Source organism: Orcinus orca, chromosome 2 (assembly GCF_937001465.1).
Source record: "Orcinus orca chromosome 2, mOrcOrc1.1, whole genome shotgun sequence".
NCBI lineage: Eukaryota > Metazoa > Chordata > Mammalia > Artiodactyla > Delphinidae > Orcinus > Orcinus orca.
This window is the reverse complement of record NC_064560.1, coordinates 8811709-8832366: the sequence shown is the minus strand read 5'-3', so window position 1 is coordinate 8832366 and position 20658 is coordinate 8811709. Positions and strand designations below refer to the sequence as shown.

The 20658-nt window shown below is 41.2% G+C and overlaps 1 protein-coding gene across 1 annotated transcript in view; it reads right to left on the bottom strand.

The window, feature by feature from the left end:
* LOC101277618 (translation initiation factor IF-2-like) overlaps positions 1–20658 on the bottom strand; it is a 70551-nt gene that overhangs the window by 48667 nt on the left and 1226 nt on the right. Inside the window, exon 2 of the mRNA XM_049706915.1 lies at positions 18583–18728. Coding sequence (XP_049562872.1) covers positions 18607–18728 — 122 coding nt within the window. The 3' untranslated portion in view covers positions 18583–18606. The remainder of the gene's footprint in view (positions 1–18582; positions 18729–20658) is intronic.

The window sequence follows — 20658 nt, the reverse complement described above, 5'->3', positions numbered from 1 at the left end:
CAAAGGGCCATATAGTGTAAGGTTTCATTTATAAGAAGTGTCTGTAACAGGCAAATCCATAGAGACAGAGGATAGTGGCTGCCGGGGGCTGGGAAGAGGGCTGAATTGGGAGTGACTGGTAATGGGTACTGGGTTCTTTTTGGAGGGATGAAAATGCTTTGGAAATACAGACAATGATGATGGTTGCATATATCTGAGAATATACTAAAAACCATCAAATAATATACTTTAAAAGGGTGAGTTTTATGGTATGTGAATTATATCTGAAAAAAATTTCAACACAGTGAGAACATACCTATCAGAATGACTAAAACAAAAATATGACAATAGCAAATGCTGGCAACGATGTAAAAAATTTGAACACTCATACGTTATTGGTGGGATTGTAAATGATTCAGCCACTTTGGAACATATTTTGCAAGTTTCTTTTAAAATGACAAATGGGTTTATCAGATGACCCAGCATACAACACTCTTAGGTATTTACTGTAGAGAAATAAAAACTTCTGTCCACACAAAATCCTATGCATGAATGTTCAGAGTAGCTTTTTTTCATTATAGCTCATAACTGGGAACTCCCCAATGTCCTTGAGGGGTGTATGTTATCCAAACAATGGTCCATCCATAACATGGACTATTACTCAGTAAATAAAAAGAAATACAACAACTTGGATTAACCTCAGGGACATCATACTGATTGAAGGAAGATAATCTCAGAAAGTTCCATAAACTATATGGTTCTACTCATGTAACACCTGAAATAGAATTCTGGAGATAGAGAACAGATGAGTGGCCGGGAATGGGCAGTGGAGAAGGTGTAGCTGTGAGGAGTAGCACGAGGGAGCCTGGGGTGATGGGATGGTTCTGTATCTTGACTCTGTTGGTCGTGACAGGAAGCTACACACACAAACAAGTGCATGTATAACTGGTAGCATCTGAATCAGCTCTGTGCATTTTCCAATGTCATTACCGAGTTTTGCTGTTGCGCTAGTTACACAAGATGCTCAGCTGGGGAGAATGGGCAAGGGGTACCAAAGACTTCTCTCCATTTCTTTGCAACTGCCTGTGAATCTATATTTATTCCAAAACAAGAAGTTTGTGAGCTTTTTTTAAATTTTTAACTATACAGTCAGAGCATTAGCCAATGTTTCAAAGTAATGGAAGTATTTCAGTAAAGCTCAGAGTTGAAGGCAGAAGTCAAGAGGAAATGACAGACCGCGCAGTACAGCCACAAGCCATCACCTCTACAACATGTTGGAGGGAATCCTCCTTTCAGATGAACTGCACATACTTGATAACAAATCAAGAACTCCCAGCGTGGACCTGCTAACAAGTGTCCTCACTTGCCCTCCAGTCCCCCAAATGCAGCTCTGCTGTCCTAACACATCCTCATCTCTGGGCTTCCCTTCATGCTCTGCCCTGTCTGACTCCATCTTCTCGCCACTTATCCAAATCCTTCCCACTGAGTCATAAGGCCCAGCAGCAGTATCCATCTTTCCACGTGGGTTAACCGTATCTCTCTAACTAGATGCTTGAGTTCAGACACCAGGTCGTCTTCCTCTACCACATCCTCCATAACACATGACACAATGCTGAGAATGTAGGAAGTATCAAAAATCTCTACTGATGGAATAAAGGCACGCCTGCCTCAAGATCTTTTATTCTCACTCTTGTGAGCTACGTGATGGAGAATGGGAACACATGGGGCATGAAAGCCAAGACACAACGTCTCACACGTAATCACAACTGTGTACTTTTAAATATGTCGTTTCAGTTGTTTTTTATTACAGTGCTATGAATAAAGCATAGGAGGTATAATCTGACCCGTGTTACAGGTAAGGAACCTTGGTTCAGAGTGGTTAAGTGATATGCAAAGTCACAATTGGTACTGAATCAATGTTAGAACCCAAGGCTCATCCTAAAACCCTATGGAGAGGCAAATTGCCACTTTAAAACTCTGTTCGTAAAGAGTCAAATTACTAGTAAATTAAGATGCAAATATTCCCCAAACAAAGTGTAAATTGTGCAGCACAAAATAGGGTACTAGGCCAACACCTTGGGGGTGGCCAAGGCTCTTTAGAAAGAGGAAAAAGAGGAAAAGCCCTAAAAAGTGGGGATGGAAGAGTAGACTGTGATCAGGGAACACTGGAGGAACCCCACTTCCAAGTGTCCCCTGAACTTAGCCATTCCTGTCCAGCACCTGCCGACCCCTAGGCCCAGACTCCGTCACTCAGGGCACATCACTCCCCTCAACGGCTCCCCGAAGCACAAAGATCTAAACTTCTTACCCTTGCTTAGAAAGCTCTAGATGGTCCAGCTACTGCTCACCTCTCCAAACTCATCTCATTCTGTTCTTCCCCACCAATATCGCTCCCCTTCACACCTTTCCACCCGCCAAGCATGCCAAGCGCGGTCTGTCTTGCACAACGGCACCGCCTTTTTCTTCTCCCTGGAACGCTTTGCTGCCTGATCTTCGTACAGCTGGAACTGTGTCATTCAGACTTCAGTGTAGGGGTTACCTCCTCAACCTAAAGTAGTTACTAGTTCCTCTTTGTCAATTACCACCCTCTTTCAATTCTTGACCAAACACGTCATTACCTGCCATTTTTAATGGGCTGATGTATTGACTGATGTGTTGACTATCTCTCCCTCATCCCACTACAGTATAAGCTCCAGGAGGGCAGGAGGAGCTTGTTTTCTTCTGTATTCTCAGTGCCTGACATATAGCAGGTATTCAATAAATATGTGTACTATGAAGGTCTGAATAAATGAAAAAGACCACCACCCTAACCCTACCTACTTCATATTCTGGCCCTGTCTGGCCAAATGAATGACCTATTTTCAGTGCCTTGTGTGGGCAGAAAAGAAGGCGGCAGTTTAATTTAAGAATGTCCTTGATGAATCAGTGAAAAATCATTAATCAAATCCTGACCCTTGAGGACACATGTTTTTAATACTCTGTGTGAAGAAATCAGAAGCTGACACAAAGCACTTCTGCTGCTTATCAAGGTACAATGGTCGTGTCTCAAGGAAAAGCACTTAGGTGATTGCGTTCTGAGCTGAACTAGTAGCTTTCCTTGTGAAAGACTATTTTTCCTTGAAACAATGAATGACAAACTATAGATTTGAATGTTTGATAGACATTTTCTTTTTTTTTAACATCTTTATTGGGGTATAATTGCTTTACAATGGTGTGTTAGTTTCTGATTTATAACAAAGTGAATCAGTTATACATACACATATGTTCCCATATCTCTTCCCGCTTGCGTCTCCCTCCCTCCCACCCTCCCTATCCCACCCCTCCAGGCGGTCACAAAGCACCGAGCTGATATCCCTGTGCTATGCGGCTGCTTCCCACTAACTATCTACCTTACGTTTTGTAGTGTATATATGTCCATGCCTCTCTCTCGCTTTGTGATAGACATTTTCTTGAAAATGAATAAAGTAAGTCTGTCTCTTCAAGGAAAACAAGCAGTATTTGTTGCCAGGGATAAAATGTGAGCTTTCAGGCAAAAATTAGAATTTTAGAAAACTTTGTGCTCGACGTTTTTCCATTACTTTGAGACTTTCCTGATGAGATCAGTAGTGATATTGATGAAAAGGACTTTTTTTAATATTGTACAATAAAAATCTCAACATTCTCAAGATCTGTATAACTCTGAACTAATATTTTTCACATGGTCAACTCATCATGTTACAAAATCACACATGAACTAAAAAAATCCATTCAAAGTACAAGAAAGACTATTGGGTTTTCATGTAGGAATTCAAAAAGTTCATTGATAAGGTTTTAGATTCTGTACTACAACTAACTTTTAAGAAACTATTACTTTTTGAGTTTTGATGTGGTATCAAAGAAGAATAAATACAGAAAAAGTATTTAACTTGCATTTAACAAGTGGACACATACTTGTTAAACTGATGTCATACTCCTCCATCCCTAAGGGATGTCTTCGTTCTTGAACAAATTATCTGGTTAACTAGACTGTCTAGGCAAAACAAAGTTCCAGGGACATTTTAAATCAAATACTTCTAGGGCTTCATGGAAGATACTGATGAACTGAATTATGATTTTCTTGACCCATTTGGTCTCAAACTTCACTTTAAAAACTACAGATCATCTTTCCCATTCCTATTTGCTTTTGATCATCAGAAAATAAATACTGTTATTTATTATACTGATATTATTTAATCTGATAAATACTGATAGTATTTATATATAAATACTGATATTATTTATATCCCTCCCTGCAGTATGTCCTATGCAAGATGGACCAGATGTTCTTAATGGGGCCGAACAGAAACATCAGCTTCCAGTGCCAGTCACGATGAAGTAAACTGAACACAGCCTATGATTCCTACCGATTATGTTAAAATCTCTGCACATAATACACAAAGACCCTGAAAACAACTAGAGGCAATGGGACCTGAATCAAAGGGGGCTGAGTCGTTGACCTATGCAGCAAAAACTCTAGGAGAAATCTATTTCTATCCAGAAGACCCAGAAAAGGAGCCCCAGTGTACTAGAGAGTATGGAGGAAGTCCCTGGTTTTCTTCTTTTTTCGTTTTTTTCCTCACCCAGCCTTGCACTGCGGCCAACCCTAGTCTTAGATCTGCACTGCCACGAGGCATAAGAAAAACAGACAACCTAAGTAGTCCTATCAAAGAAATTGAGTAGTTTAGAAACTTCCAACAAAAGAAGACTCCAGGCCCAGATTATTCACTGATAAATTCTTACCAAACTGTTATGGACTGAACTGTGTTCCTCCAAAATTTGTATGTAGAATCCCTAACCCCCAGCACCTCAGAATGTGACTGTATTTGGAGGTAGGGCCTCTAAATCAGTCATTAAGTTAAAATGAGGCTGTCAGGGTGGGCCCTGATCCAACCAGACTGGCGAACTTATAAGAAGGGGAGATGAGGACAAAGGGAGAGACGCTAAAGATGCTCACGCACAGAGGGACGACCCTGTGAAGAGGCAGCAAGAGGGTGGCCTTGTGCAAGCCGCAGACAGGGACCCAGAGGAACCCAACCCTGCCAGCACCCTGATCTGGGACTGCTGGCCTGCAGAACTGACAGAGAATAAATTTCTCTCGTTTAAGCCACCCATTATGTGGTATTTTGTTTTCCACAGAAGACTAATACACAAACATTTAGTGGGAAAAAAATACCAATTCTACACAATCTCATCTAAAAAAAAGGAGAGGAAAGAACACTTCCCAACTCATTTTGTGAGGCCAATATTATCCTGATGCCCACTTTTTGATTATTTTATTATAAGAAAACTACAGACCAATATTCCTCATGAACATAAATGTAAAAAATTCTCAACAAAATATTAGCAGATTAAGTCCATCAATATATAAGAAATGGGATTTATCCTGAGAATACAAGGGTAGTTCATCATTTGACAATCAATGTAGTTCACTTTATCACAAACTGAAGAAGAAAGATGTCATGATCATCTCAGATGCAGAAACAGCATCTCACAAAATTCAACTTCAATTCATGGTTAAAATTCTTACCAAGCTAGGAATAGAAGAAAACGTCCTTAACCTGATAAAAGACATGAACACCAAAAACTAAAAATAGCATACTTAAAACAGGCTGTCCACTCTCATCACTCCTATGCAACCTCATATAGGAAGTCCTAGCCAATGCAGTAAGAAAAAAAAGGCATACAAACTTGAAAGGGAGCAATAAAACTCTCTCTCTTCATTGAAGACGTAATAACTTACATACAAAATGCCATGGAGGGCTTCCCTGGTGGCGCAGTGGTTGAGAGTCCGCCTGCCGATGCAGGGGACACGGGTTTGTGCCCCAGTCCGGGAAGATCCCACATGCCGCGGAGCGACTGGGCCCATGAGCCATGGCTGCTGAGCCTGCGCGTCCGGAGCCTGTGCTCCGCAACGGGAGAGGCCACAACAGTGAGAGGCCTGTGTACCGCAAAAAAAAAAAAAAAAAAAAGCCATGGAATCTACAAAAGCTCTTAGAACTAATAAGTGAGTTTAGCAAGATTGTGGGTTACAAAGTAAATATTTTAAAAAATTGTATTTCCACAGACAAGCAATCAATAATTAGAAATAAAAATATTAAAAGCAGTATCATTGATTGTAGAATACAAATAAATAATGAAGTATAAATCTAGCAAAATATGGGCAGGATCTGTATGCTCAAAACATAAATATAAAAAATGTACCAGAGAGGAATCACAGAGCCGAAGAATACAATAACTGAACTGAAAAATTCAACAGAGAAGTTCAACAGCATCCCAGATAAAACGAGAGAAACCACCAACACCCTTAAAACACCCTTAAAGACAGATCAGTGGAAATCATCTAAGCAGAGGAGCCAAAAAAAAAAAAAAAGGTGAAAAAGAGTGAAGATACCTTAAGAGACTTATGGGGAACCACCAAGTGGACCAACGTATGCATTATGGGGGACTCAGAAAGAGAAGAGAGAGAAAGGGGCAAAAAGCTTGTTGAAAGAAATAATGGCTGAAAACTTCCTAAATCTGGGGAAAGAAATAGACATCCTGATCCAGGATGCCTAGAGAACACCAATAAGATGAATCTAAAGAGACCCACACCAAGACACTACATTCAAATTGTCAAAAGTTAAAGACAAGGAATGAATTTTGAAAGGAGCAAGAGAAAAGCAACTTGTTACGTAGACGGGAACTCTGCACCCCCTCCAATAAGACTATCGGAGGATTTTTCACAGAATTCTTGCCAGTCAAAAGGAGTGGAATGATGTATTTAAAATACTGAAAGAAGGGACTTCCCTGATGGTCCAGTGGTAAAGAATCCACTTTCCAATGCAGGGGACACGGTTTTGATCCCTGGTCGGGGAACTAAGATCCCACATGCTGTGGGGTAACTAAGCCCGCATGCCACAACTAGAGAGGGAAAAAAACCCTGCATGCCACAACTAGAGAGGGAAAAAACCCCTGCTTGCCACAACTAGAGAGAAGCCCGCGCGCCACAAGGAAAGATCCCGCATGCCTCAATGAAGATCCTGCATGCCACAACTAAGACCCAATACAGTCAAAAAAAAAAAAAAAGGAAAAGAACTGCCAACCAAGAACACAATTCTGTCAAACTTGTCCTTCAAAAACAAAGGGGAGATAAAGACTTCCTCAGACAAACAAAGCCTAAGAAAGTCTATCACCTGCCTTACAAGAAATGCTAAAGGCAGTTCAAGTTGAAATGAAAGACACTGATCAGAAATATGAGAGCATAAGAAAGCATGAAACTAGTTGGTAAATATATAAACAAAGACCATACTGTATTACTTTAGACTATAAAAGACAAAAGCATTAGAAACAACTAAATGTTAATGAATACGTGAAACTCAAAGTAAACTGTGACATCAGGAACATATAATGCAGTGAGGAGGAGAGGTAAAAGACAAGACTTCTTGTATGCAAGTGAAGTTAAGTAGTTGTCAGCCTAAAACAGAATGTTATAACTATACAGTATATTATGTAAGCCCCTTGGTAACCACAGAGAAAATACCTACAGAAGTTACACAAAAGAAAAAAGACAAAGAAATCAAAACCTATCCAAAAAAAAAAACCCCATAGCACAAAGTGCTGAAGATAGCAAGAGAGAAGAACACAGACAACGGAATTATAAGACAAACAAAAACCAGTTACAAAATGACAACAGTAAATCCTTCTGCATCAATAATCACTTTAAACATAAATGGACTAATCTCCCCAATAAAAAGATACAGAGTAGCTGGAGAGATACAAAAAAATTAAGATACAGTTGTATGATATCTATAAGAAACTCACTTTAGATTCAAAGACACAGACTGAAAGTGAAGGAATGGAAAAGGATATTCCATGTGAATGGTAACCAAAAGAAAGCAGGAGTGACTATCCTAATATCAGACAAAGTAGGTTTTAAAAACTGTCTCCAGAGATAAAGAAGGTCATTACATAATCATAAAGGGGTCAGTTCAATAGAAAGATATAATAATTATAAATATATATGCACCCAATATCAGAGCACCTAAGTATATAAAACAAATATTGACAGATCTGAAGGAGAAATTGATAGCAATACAGTAATAGTAGCAGACTTCAGTATCCCACTTTCATAATGGAGATAACACTTAGACAGAAAATCAATTAAGAGTGGACTTAAACAGGGGATTTCCCTGGTGGTCCAGTGGTTAAGGCTCCAGGCTCCCAATGCAGAGGGCCTGGGTTCGATCCCTGGTCAGGGAACTAGATCTCATGGGCCGCAACTAAGAGCCCACATGCCGCAACTAAAAGATACCACATGCCGCAACTAAAAGATCCCACACACCGCAACTAAAGATCCTGCACGCTGCAACGAAGATCTGTGTGCCACAACTAAGACCTGGCACAGCCAAATAAATAAATAAATTTAAAATAAAAGAGTAGGCTTGAACAACAGTATAGACCAAATGAACCTAACAGACATATAGAAAACTTTTCACCCAACAGCAGTAGAGTATACATTCTTCTCAAGCACACACAGATATTCTCCAGGATATATCACATGTTAGGTTATAAAACAAGTCTTAACAAGTTTAAAAGGAATGAAATTATACCAAGCATTTTTTTCTGAACACAATGGAATAATCAATAATAGAAGGAAAAGAGGAAAATTCACAAATACACAGAAATTAAACAACACACTCTTGAATAACCAATGGGTTAAGGAGGAAATTAAAAGGGAATTTTTAAAAACGTTGAAACAAATGAAAATGAAAACACAACATACCAAAACTTATGGGACACAGTAAAAGCAGTACTAAGAGAAAAGTTTACAGTGATAAATGACTACATTATAAAAGAAGATCTCTAGTAAACAACCAAACTTTACACACCTCAATGAACTACAAAAGAACAAACCCAAAGTTAGCAGCAGGAAGGGAAAAAATAAAGATCAGAGCAGAAATAAATAGAGACTAGAAAATAACAGAAAAAAACTAAGTTGAATTTTTGAAAGAAACAAAATCAATAAACCCTTACTTAAACTGAGAAGAAAAAAGACTGAAATAAATAAATACAGAAACGAAAGAGACATTACAATAGATATATCAGGAGTAAAAAGGATCATAAGGGACTATTTATGAACAATTATGTGAACAATTGGTAACCTAGGAGAAACAGAAAAATTCTGAGAAATATACAACCTGTCAAGACTGAATCAAGAGGAAACAGTAAAACTGAACACACCAATAACAAATAAGGAGATTCAAATAGTAATCAAAAAACTCCCAAAAGCAAAAAGCCTAGGACCAAATGGATTCACAGTTGAATTCTACCAACATTCAAATAAAAATTAATACCAATTCTTCTTAAACTCTTCCAAAATATACATGTAGAGGGATTACTTCCAGACTCATTTTATGACACCAGCCTCACTGGATATCAAAGCTGGACAAAACTACAGACAAATGTCTCTGATAAACATAGATACAAAAATCCTCAATAAAATCCTAGCACACTGAATTCAACACATCAAAAAGATTATACACCATGAATAAATGGTATTTACCCTTGGGATGGAAGGTTGGTTTAACATATGCAAATCAATCAATGTGATACAGCACATTAACAAAATGAAAGATCTGAATGATGTGATCATCTCAATATGAAGAAAAAGCACCTGACAAAGTTCAACATCCATTCATGATAAAAGATGCTCAATAAAATAGATATAAAAGGAATTTCCTCAAAACAATAGAGGCCATTTATGAAAAGCCCACAGCTAACATAATAATCAATTGGTAAAACTGAAAGCTTTTCCCCCTCTTCCCAGTTCTATTAAACATAATACTGGAAGTACTAGCAAGAAAAAGACATAAAAGGCATCTAAATTAGAGCAAAGGTAGTAAAATTCTCTGTCTGCAGATGTCACAATTCTATATGTAGAAAACCCTGAAGACACCACAAAAGATTAGAATGAACGAATCCAGTATATTTGCAGGATACAAAATCAACATATCAAAAAAAACCAGTCGTATTTCTTTACACCAGCAACAATCTATCTGAAAAGGAAATGAAGAAAACAATCCCATTTATGATAGCACCAAAAAGAACAAAACAGCTAGGGATAAATTTAATGGAGGAGGTGAAAGACCTATGCACTGAAAAGTTTAAAACACTGATGAGAGAAAGACAAAAATCAATGGAGCTATATCCCATGTTCATGGATTGGAAGAATACTGTTAAAATGTTCATAGTACCCAAAGCAATCACTATCAAAACTGCAATGGCATTTTTCACAGAAGTGGAAAAAACAATTCTAAAATTTGTGTGGAACTACAAAATCTCCTGAATAGCCAAAGCAATTCTGAGAAAAGAACAAAGCTGGAGGCAACACACTTCATGATTTCAAATTATATTACAGAGCTACAGTAATCAAAACAGTATGGTACAAGCATAAAAACAGATAGACCAACGGAATAGAATCAAGAGCCCAGAAACAAATCCACAGATTTACAGTCAACTGAGCTTCAGTAAAGATGCCAAGATCACAAAATGGGGAAGAATAGTTTCTTTAATAAATTGTGTTGGGAAAACTGGATTCACATGCAGACGAATGAAACTGGACCCTTATCTCACACACATATACAAAAATTAACTCAAAATAAAGACTTAAATGTAAGACCCAAAACTATAAAACTACTAGAAAATAGGAAAAAAGCTTCTTGACATTGGTGTGGGCAATAATATTCTAGATATGACCCGCAAAGCACAGGAACAAAAGCAAAAATTGTGTCAAAATAAAAAGCTTCTGTACAGCAAAGGAAACAATCAATTAAAATGAAAGGGCAACATATGGATGGGGGAAAATATTTGAAAGCCATCTATCTCGTCCAAAATATATAAGGAATTCATACAAGTAAATAGCAAAACAACAAAACCTGATTTTAAAATGGGCAAAGGACCCGAACAGACATTTCTCCAAAGAAGACATGCAAATGGCCGAATGCAAACCAAAACCATAATGGGATGTTAGGATGGCTATTATCCAAAACTTGAAAGATGTGTTATTGAGGATATGGTGAAAAGGGAACCCTTGTACACTGTTGGTGGGAATGTAAATTGGTACAGTCATTATGGATGACAGTCCACACTGAGGTTCCCAATCAGTGGTTCCCAGGAGTTGAGGTTGGGGAAGGGTCTGGCTATACAGCGACAGCACAGGGGAGGGTTTTGGCAATGATGGAACTCTTCTATATTGTGGCTGTAGTCGTGATTATACAACCGTGTGTATTTGCCAAAACATAACTACACGTGAAAGAAGCAAATTGTACTGTATGCGGACCTCCCTGGTGGCGCAGTGGTTAAGAACCCACCTGCCAATGCAGGGGACACGGGTTCAACCCCTGGTCTGGGAAGATCCCACATGCCGCGGAGCAACTAAGCCCGTGCGCCACCACTACTGAGTCCGTGCTCTAGAGCCCGAGAGCCACAACTACTGAGCCCACGTGCTGCAACTACTGAAGTCCGCACGCCTAGAGCCCGTGCTCTGCAACACGAGAAGCCACTGCAATGAGAAGCCCACACACCGCAACAAAGAGTAGCTCCCGCTCACAGCAGCTAGAGAAAGCCCGTGCAGCAACGAAGGCCCAACGCAGCCAAAATATAAATAAATAAATAAATATTTAAAAAATTTTTTACTGTATGTGGATTTTAAATATTAATTTAGAAAACAGAAATAGAGAGGGAGAGAGAGAAGACCCCTGCTTCCTAAGGCCTCAGAGCTCTCTGGATGAGAGATAATTTATTCAATAAATGTGTAAGACACCATAAAAATGCACAACAGTATACAACAGTGAATAAAATAGATATCCCTGCCCTTGAGTAGTTTAGTCTACTTGGGAAGACAGCATCTGATAAGTAGGAAAACAGGGACCAAGATGGTTTGACCAGGATGGCTGCCATCTTTAAATACAACAAAACCCCCTCCCTCAACCGTTCTGTGCCCTGTACCTGCAGCCTCATCTGTATTCAACCCTCCACAGCCAAACGTCCTGAAGGAGTCGTCCACCCCCACCATCTCATATCCTCTTGTCCCACTCCCTCCTCCCACCTCCACAGCCTAGACTCTACTCCCTCACTCCATGGAACTGTCCTCACCTCTGCCGAAGTCGACTGGTTACTTTTTAGTCCTCATCTTGACTTCTCAACAGCTTTTGGTTCTGTCGATCACTCATCCTTTCAGAGATATTCTGTGCCACTGACTTTCATAGTTTTCCTCATATCTGTCTGACTGTTCCTTCTCCACCAGTGTTAGCGTTCTACACCACTCGGTCCTACCTTAGGGCTTCTACTCTTACTCTAAGCCCTCTCCCTTGGAAATGTCACCCATTTCCCATTTCAGCTGACACCTAGTTATGGCTCAGACCCAAAGGTGTAAGTTCTACTCAGAGCTCTTCTCAAAGCTGCAAAGTTATAGATCCAACCACCTAGTCAAGATCTCACATGGACGGCTCAAGGGCACCTCAACTCAAGATGTCCAACGCTGGGCTCACAAATCTCCTACCAAACCTGTCCTACTCCCATTTATCAGTGTTGGCCCTGGCATGCCGTCAGCCAGGAACACAGGACTTATCTTTGACCCTCCCACTTCCTTTACCACCCAAATTCAACCTGTCATTAACATCTACTGATTTAATTTCCTAAATATCTCTCAAATTTGCTTACATCGCTCCATGCTCTCTGCCTCCGTCCTAGACCAACTTCTATCTGGTAGCTTTCTAACCACCACTACTTATTACTATATCACCCGGATCCCCTCCAATCCAGTTCTCCACTCCTGTCACTTTGTCTTTCTATAAATGTGAATTTGGTCCCATCACCCTCTCTTTCCAAACATCAAAGGTTTCCCATTACCGTTAGAACAAAGCCCAAATCCTCACCAGGATCTATCAGTCCCTGCATGGTCTGGCCCCACCTTGTGCTCTGGCCTCATCCTTCGCACTCACTCCCTTTCCTCCAGCTACAGGGGCTTTCTTTGATTCCCTCAAAGGTACCATGGACCCTGCTACCACAGGGCCTTTGCACAGATTCTTCTCCTCTGGATTGCTCTCATGACCCCATTACCCCAATATTAACTAGGATACCTCTTTCCATCAGATTTTACCCCCAGAATCAATTCAGCAGAAAAGGTTTTCCTTACCCTGAAGTTTACACCAGACTTCCTGATTTCCTTTCTTTTCCTTGGAGTATTTATTTCCACTTAAAATTATACTATTAAGGACCTACTGTATAGCACAGAGAACTCTACTCAGTACTCTGTAATGACCTATATGGGAAAAGAATCTAAAAAAGAGTGGATATATGTATAATTGATTCACTTTGCTGCACAGCAGAAACCTTGTAAATCAACTATATTCCAATAAAAATTAATTAAAAAATAAAATTATGAAGTCATTAATGTGGTCTTTTGATCATGTCAACCACCAACACTAGGACTATAAACTCCATGATCAGGGACTTTGTATTTTGCCCAACGCTGAAACTCTAGTATCTAACACAGTAGCTGCCTCAAGGTAGGCACTCAATACATATTTGCTAAAGATTGGAATCAACAATCCCACAAAATGAGGTATGTATAATGTCATACATGTCTGCACTCTTTAATAATAGCAATGGATTGGAAACAACGTAACGACCCATCAACAGGGGACTTGATTAAATATACTGTGAGACATTCATACAGTGGAATACTATCTAGAGCAATTTACATGCACTGATATGGAAAGATCTTCAAGCTCTACTTGTGAATAAAGCAGGGCATAGCAAAGCGCATGGTGCATAGTGAAGTACCGCTGGTGTCAAAGACAACAGCAAATCACATTTGAATTACGTACTGGGTGAAAATACTCATTGAATGTTTGAGAAACTTAACAGTGGCTACTTGTTTAGACGGTAGGTGTAACTAACTGGGTAGACGGGTGTCAGAGGTGGGGGAAAAAAACTCTACTATCATTTTATACTTAGATTTGGGAACCCCCCTGAATGTGTTATATGTTTATAACTGAACAGATGAATTTTTAAAGACGTGCTCCCTGGCCAGAACCCAATGAACCGTTGAATGAATTACAGCTCACATGACAGCTTCGCCATCACCGTTCCCGTCTCTAACACACATCCCCCCTCAGCACTGCCGCCACCACTCTGCCACCGCCCTGGGAAGAAGCACGCAGCCTTTTAAAAGCTACGTCTTCTTTAACATTTAAAGCCATGCTCTCTAATCATCAATTTAGTCGTAAACCCTTGCATCACTTTTTATAAAGCCATACTCTCTAATCATCAATTTAGTCGTAAACCCTTGCATCACTTTGTATAGTTTACTAAGTGCTTTCAAACATATTCTCTAATTAGGTCCTTACAACAACCTGAGACAGTTTACATGGTTTTAGCCCCATTTTATGGATGAGAAAACTGAAGTTGTGAGAAATAAAGGGTCCTTCCCAAGGTCACGCCTCTGGAAATGTCAGAGTCAATTTCGATCTTCTGATGGAAAGTCGACATTCCTTCCCATGCAGTTCGGAGGATGACAACTTCCCCACCACCCTTCCAGATTCCAAAAAAGGAAAAGAAAAATGGCAGCAGGTCTTTCACAGATTTTGTTTCAACCCCATGACATTCTAGGACAGACTGATGTAAGTGTGGGTGAGTCTGGGTTTTGGTCCTAGGGGACAGGACTTGCAGAGAGGGGAGAACAGCCAACTTCTGTTCTGTGTTACACTCACCCAGCAGAGAAGAGAAGAGGAAGGAAAACGTTCTTGGCTGGAGTGGAGAGAACCCTGCCAGCAAAGGGGACGGATGCTCTAACCTGCCACAGACGTCCCCTGAGGTCCCATTAACACCATGATACTGCACCAGAGACGCTGAATACTTAGTAACGATGATGCTGACTTCCCGGCAACTTTTGAAAGCAAGAATGTGTTTCCACTGACTGAGGCGTGGGTGGGATGTTTGAGGATGGAACTAGAGAATGGGAGGATTTATTTGCCTGCTGAGGACGGAGCTGCATGTCACCCTGGGTGTACATCACAAAAAGCTTCCCTACATAAGATCGTCCTCTGGTTCCATTTCTTAACCTCTGGATTGACACTGCAGTCCCAGATTCACGCGATGCTCTGAGAGAGTGAGAACTCTGAGGGAAAAGAATGAAATGCGCTCTTGACAACCAAGGCCCAGATCCACCGATCAGGCTGACTGGGGGACTAGAGAGCAGCAGCAGTGAAAAGGACAAGAGCTCGGCAGTGTTCCTCCAGGATTTATCATCCTCTAAGATACAGCATGGAATACAGGGAAGCCGTGTAACGTGCAACGTCCAGGGCCATTCATAACGGCCTCAGAGCATGCGGAAGGTTCACGTGCTCTGATTAGCAAACGTCTAACTGGAACAAAAAGCTGACCTGCAGAATGGCCATCATTAAGTCTACAAATAACAAATGCTGGAGAGGGTGTGGAGAAAAGGGAACCCTCCTACTCTCCCTCCTGTTGGTGGGAATGTAAACTGGAAAACAGTATGGAGGTTCCTCAAAAAACTAAAAATAGAGTTGCCATATGATCCAGCAGTCCCACTCCTGGGCATATATCCAGACAAAACTCTAACTCAAAAAGACACACGCGCTCCTAGGATTTCCCTGGCGGTCCAGTGGTTAAGACTCCATGCTTCCACTGCAGGGGGCAGGGGTCTGACCCCTGGTCGGGGAACTGAGATCCCACAGGCTGCACGGTGCAGCCACAAACAACAGCGGCAAAAACAAAAAAGATATACACGCCCCTACGTTCACAGCAGCGCTCTTCACCATAGGCAAGACATGGAAACAACCTAAATGTCCATCGACAGGTGAACGGGTAAAGAAGATGTGGTACATATATACAATGGAATACTACTCAGCCATAAAAAAGAATGAAATAACGCTGCTTGCAGCAACACAGATGGACCTAGAGATTATCATACTAAGTGAAGCAAGTCAGAAAGAGACAAATACCGTATCACTTATATGTGGAATCTAAAATATGACACAAATGAACTTATCTACTAAACAGACTCACAGACATAGAGAACAGACTTGTGGTTGTCAAGGCGGGGAGGGGTGAAGGGGGAGGGGTGGGTTGGGAGGCTGGGGTCAGCAGATGCAAACTATCATCTATAGGATGGATAAACAACAAGGTCCAACTGTATAGCACAGGGAACTATATTCAGTATCCTGTGATAAACCATAATGGAAAAGAATATGAAAAAGAATGTATATATATGTATAACGAAATCACTCTACTATGCAGAAAATAGCACAATATTGTAAATCAACTATACTTCAATAAAATAAAATTTTAAACAAAAGGTGACCTGAACAGCTCCTCTGATCCGTCCTAAGACTGAGGACCCACCACCATAGGAAAAACAGACTGCTTCTGAGGTAACGTGATGTATTTATTCTGGGTAGGAGAGAAAATAAGATGTTCACCTTCAAAAGGAAAAGGCAGAGAAGTTTTAGTGGGTTTTTTTGGGAAGAAAAGAGCAAGTAATTGTCAATTCCTCATCTAACTCTGAGATCTTCAATTTACAACTACTTTACTCACTGCAGAGGAAGTAAAAGTTTCTCGAGTATCATAAAATGTAAATGCTAAAATTTACCAAAAAGCCAATTTTTTTTTAGTTTAAATTTAAATTCTGAAACTAACAAGCTAACTGAGGTCTGATGTGGTACCTTTCAAAGAGGACAAGGGATAAAAATGGAAGGAGCTAAGGTGTTGAAACGTGCAAGGTCCATCGGTTCCAACGCGTAAATTCAGCTACACAGCAGCTCAGCAATCTGGAAGAATTAATTTTCCTCCCCCAAAGCTTTTGACTCTCAGGGCAATGCACACACCCACCCCTTGTTATCTAAGAGACCAGGGTGATGAAAGGGAAAAGAGATTCTCCCCAAGATCACCATCTGACCACCCGAAACAGAACTGCCTTCACCTTGAAACAATTCTCCATGGTCCTGTTGTTCTATGTTTTTCTAACGATGGAATATCTAATTCCAGGGAAATATTAATAGCTTCATTATGTGACCATAGGGCTAATTAGTGATGCACCTGAAGAGTCTGGGGGCTAAGCTATAAGGTGTTTCTGGAACAACATCTGATCTTTTGACACAAATCTACTGTTACCAAGGAGTTATTGAAATAAGCAAACTCCCATAAAAATGGAGAAGCAAAGACGGAGACCAAAAAGATTGCATTTGGAACATGCGAAGGTCTGACCCAAGCCAGGGATACTCAGGCTGGCACCTGCTAGGTCCAGCTCAATGTGGAGTGGGTACCAGTACAGATTAAGAGCAGAAAAACAAACAGGTGCTTGGAACCATGCTGGGAGCAGAGTTCAGAAAGTTCTGGCAAACCATGGAGGAGGGCTCAGAGGAGTCCAGATCTGTCAGTAGGGTAGGCCTGAGGAAGGGACCCTTGATAACGTCTAGGAAGCAAGAATCAACATTTTTCCTTAGCTGGACACCCCTGCCCATCGTGAGAACAGGTTCTGTGCAAAGAACATGCAGAAGGCCTCCAGGTGCCAGGGAGCCTAGGGCAGAAGATAAGGAGGTTTGGAAGAACAAGGCCGTCCCCCTAGGCCAACCCACCAGACGAGAGAAAGACACTCTTCGCAAGGCCAGCACAGACGGGTGGAAAGAAGGAAGCCACCCAACATGTTCAGATCGGTTCCTTGACCCACAAAAAAGCCCTTGTCCTGGGGGACACCCACATCAGAACTCTCTCCAGTAGTCTGTCATGTGGTCCTAAAAACATCTCAGGTGGGAGACTGCGAGCCATGGGCCACCACCTCTCCTGACCTGGTCCCACAGTCGTCCCAGCTCAACTGTGTCAATGCCACTGCTTTGGCAAAGTGACAGTCCTCAAAATGTCCCCACAACTCTGGCTAATGCCTCAGACTGGAATACCCCTTTTATATGTTCATGCCCCAAATCATCCTGACCCTTACGGTCCATGACTACCTTGGTCACCCTGTACCTCTACGTCTTAATAGCTATAGATAGGAATCATAGAAGTGTTCGCTACTATAATTCTCTCATTTCATTTTCTTGAGGACTTTTCTTTCCTTTCAGAAAATTCCTCAGAGCCCTATGCTATCAATCAGAGTAGCCTTATGCTATCAATTATAATAATAATAATGGTAGTAGTCATAACAGCTCACATGTACTGAGCACTTTCTCTGTCAAGCGCTATGCTAAGGGCTTTACATATCTACATTTCCTACAGAGTTAAATCCTATGGCATCAGCCCTATAGCGTAGATGTTACTATTGTTTCCATTTTACAGAAGAGGCAATTGAGGCACAGTGTGCCAACCTTCATCCCACCTTGTTCCCTGTGAGGAACTCCACACCCAACAGTAAAGCCTCAGGAGTCGAAGGTTTATGAGCAGGGTTTGTTAACTGCTGGGAGTGGCGGTCGGGGGCACGGAGGAAAATACTCTTTGGTCTGAGCTTCTGGAAGAGCACTCTTGACTCTCTGGGTCAAAGTGTAGCTATTCTATTATTTTGCCCTGGCACAGGGTACCAATTCTTACCAATTGTCTTCTTGGATCTCCCGGTCACTGGAAAAAGTCACCATTGCTGCCACTGGGAAAACATCCTTCTCTTCTCTTGAGTGTCTGGAAAGATGGCATGTTGGAAATTGACTCCATGAGGCAAGAGGTTATAATTTTCATCCATCCTAACAAGAAAGAGGAAGAAAGCAGAGCTGTAGATTGGACAGCCATGGGGTGCGCCATCTTGAATCTTGAGTCAACAGAAGACTGTGACAGTCTCCATCGGCTCTCATTATTTCTAATTGTTTCTCTGCCTCCTACTTCATGAGTCTATTCTTAAGCTTTTGAAAAAGGTGAGTTTGGGGGCAGAGGGAGTGTGTGCACGTGTCTGCGTTTGTCTATCTGTGTTATCTCCCAGGTGGCCTTCCTTCTCATAGACAGTGTGTTCCTTGTTTCTTGGTGAAAGGGAGGCCAGTTGCAATGAGCCAGGTTCAAGTCCTACCACTACTACTTCTGTCTGACAGGAAACGAATTTCTTAAATTCTCTAAGCTTCAGTATTACAATCTATAAAAAGAGGATGACAAAAGCACCTTACTTTTTGATGGTGATGTAAGGATTGCATTAAAAAAAAAGTCTCTGGCTAGAGTAACTGCAGTATGAAAGTTAGTTAACATTTCTATTGAGCCTCGCAAAAAACGCCTGTTGTCAAGGTGAAGAAGTAAACAAAAGGAAAAGGAGATACGAGCTACTCTCCAGCCCATGGGGGGCACGTGGGGCTCTCCAGGGAGTCTCCAGCGCCACCTTCTCCTGTGACGCTGACCAGAATCTGTTCTCTTCTCAATGGGTCCCAGAATAACAGGGGAGGAATGCTTTGTATGCAGCTGTTAACACACATCAGGGCAACATAACTCTGTGAAATAGAAATCTATCAGACTACCATTTGACTCTGTAGTTCTGCCCTAACGTTTTATAAACATGTCAGAGAGAAGATGAAAGAGTTGGTTGACCACAGAACCAGTGGACAAAACAGTATTTCATTATACAATAGGAAAAGAAAATAACGTCTTCTCAAGTACTCTGGTTTTTTTCTGTGGAAAATGAAGTTTCATTGTTGAATAGTTTTGTAGCTGGGTCCCCAGTGTTTTCCTTAAACAAAGACATGAAAAGTCTAGTTTTTCTCTGTATCAAGAAGGTACTGTCTCACTCCTTGACGAGTTTATTTAGAAACTGTACTTGTTCAGCAATTAAAAACAAATTCAACTGAATCTAGCTAAGCCACCCAAGCCAACACAAAGCACGCCACATATTCTAATCTTAGATATTCTGGCTTCAGCATGGAAAATATGTTGCCATGAGCTTACGGACAGCCCTCTGCGGAACTCACTCTTTTGTTTCTCAGTGACATGAAATCTAAAGAGCTAAGAGTGAGTCTGCAGACCAAGGTCATGGTCATTCCAAGTATCTTTAATCCTACTCCACAGACTGGGAAGACTGGATCTATCGCCCATCACAGCTATAGATTCAATCGCTATCTCGATAGATGCATTCGATTCCATTCTGAGGTTCCTCTCAGTCTCCTCCTTCAACTGGAGACAACCAATGCATTTAGGGTTCCACCTGCAGTTTTTTTACTTTAAACTTCAGTCAAACCCATTGCCTAAATTCTTATCCACATGTGTTTCGTCTTGACCACAGCCCAACTTTCACGGAACTGCCCAAGATTCCAGGAGTCTCCAATCAGACAGGGCCTCCTGCCTAATTCACTTCTATATTCTTCAAAGCCCTGTGACCCCCCCCCCCCCCGAGGCCCTGACCCCACCCAGCATCCCACCCCCCGCCCCTCCTCCATAAATCTGTTTGTTAGAGCCTGGCATTGAGATCTGCCGGCAGCCGATGGGAGCTAACGCGGGTGAAACGGGAGGCCAGCTGGGCTGCATTCCACACCAGCGCCATCTTGGCATTTAAGCAGGTGTGCAGAATAGTGACTGGTCCGCATCTAACCTGCACCAGGTGTTTTGTGTGAGTGACTGGGTTTTAGTCTCAAGCAACCTTGTTTCTCACATTATGAAGGTGAGGCTACTGAGATTCTGGACAAGGTCAGTAACTTGCTCAAA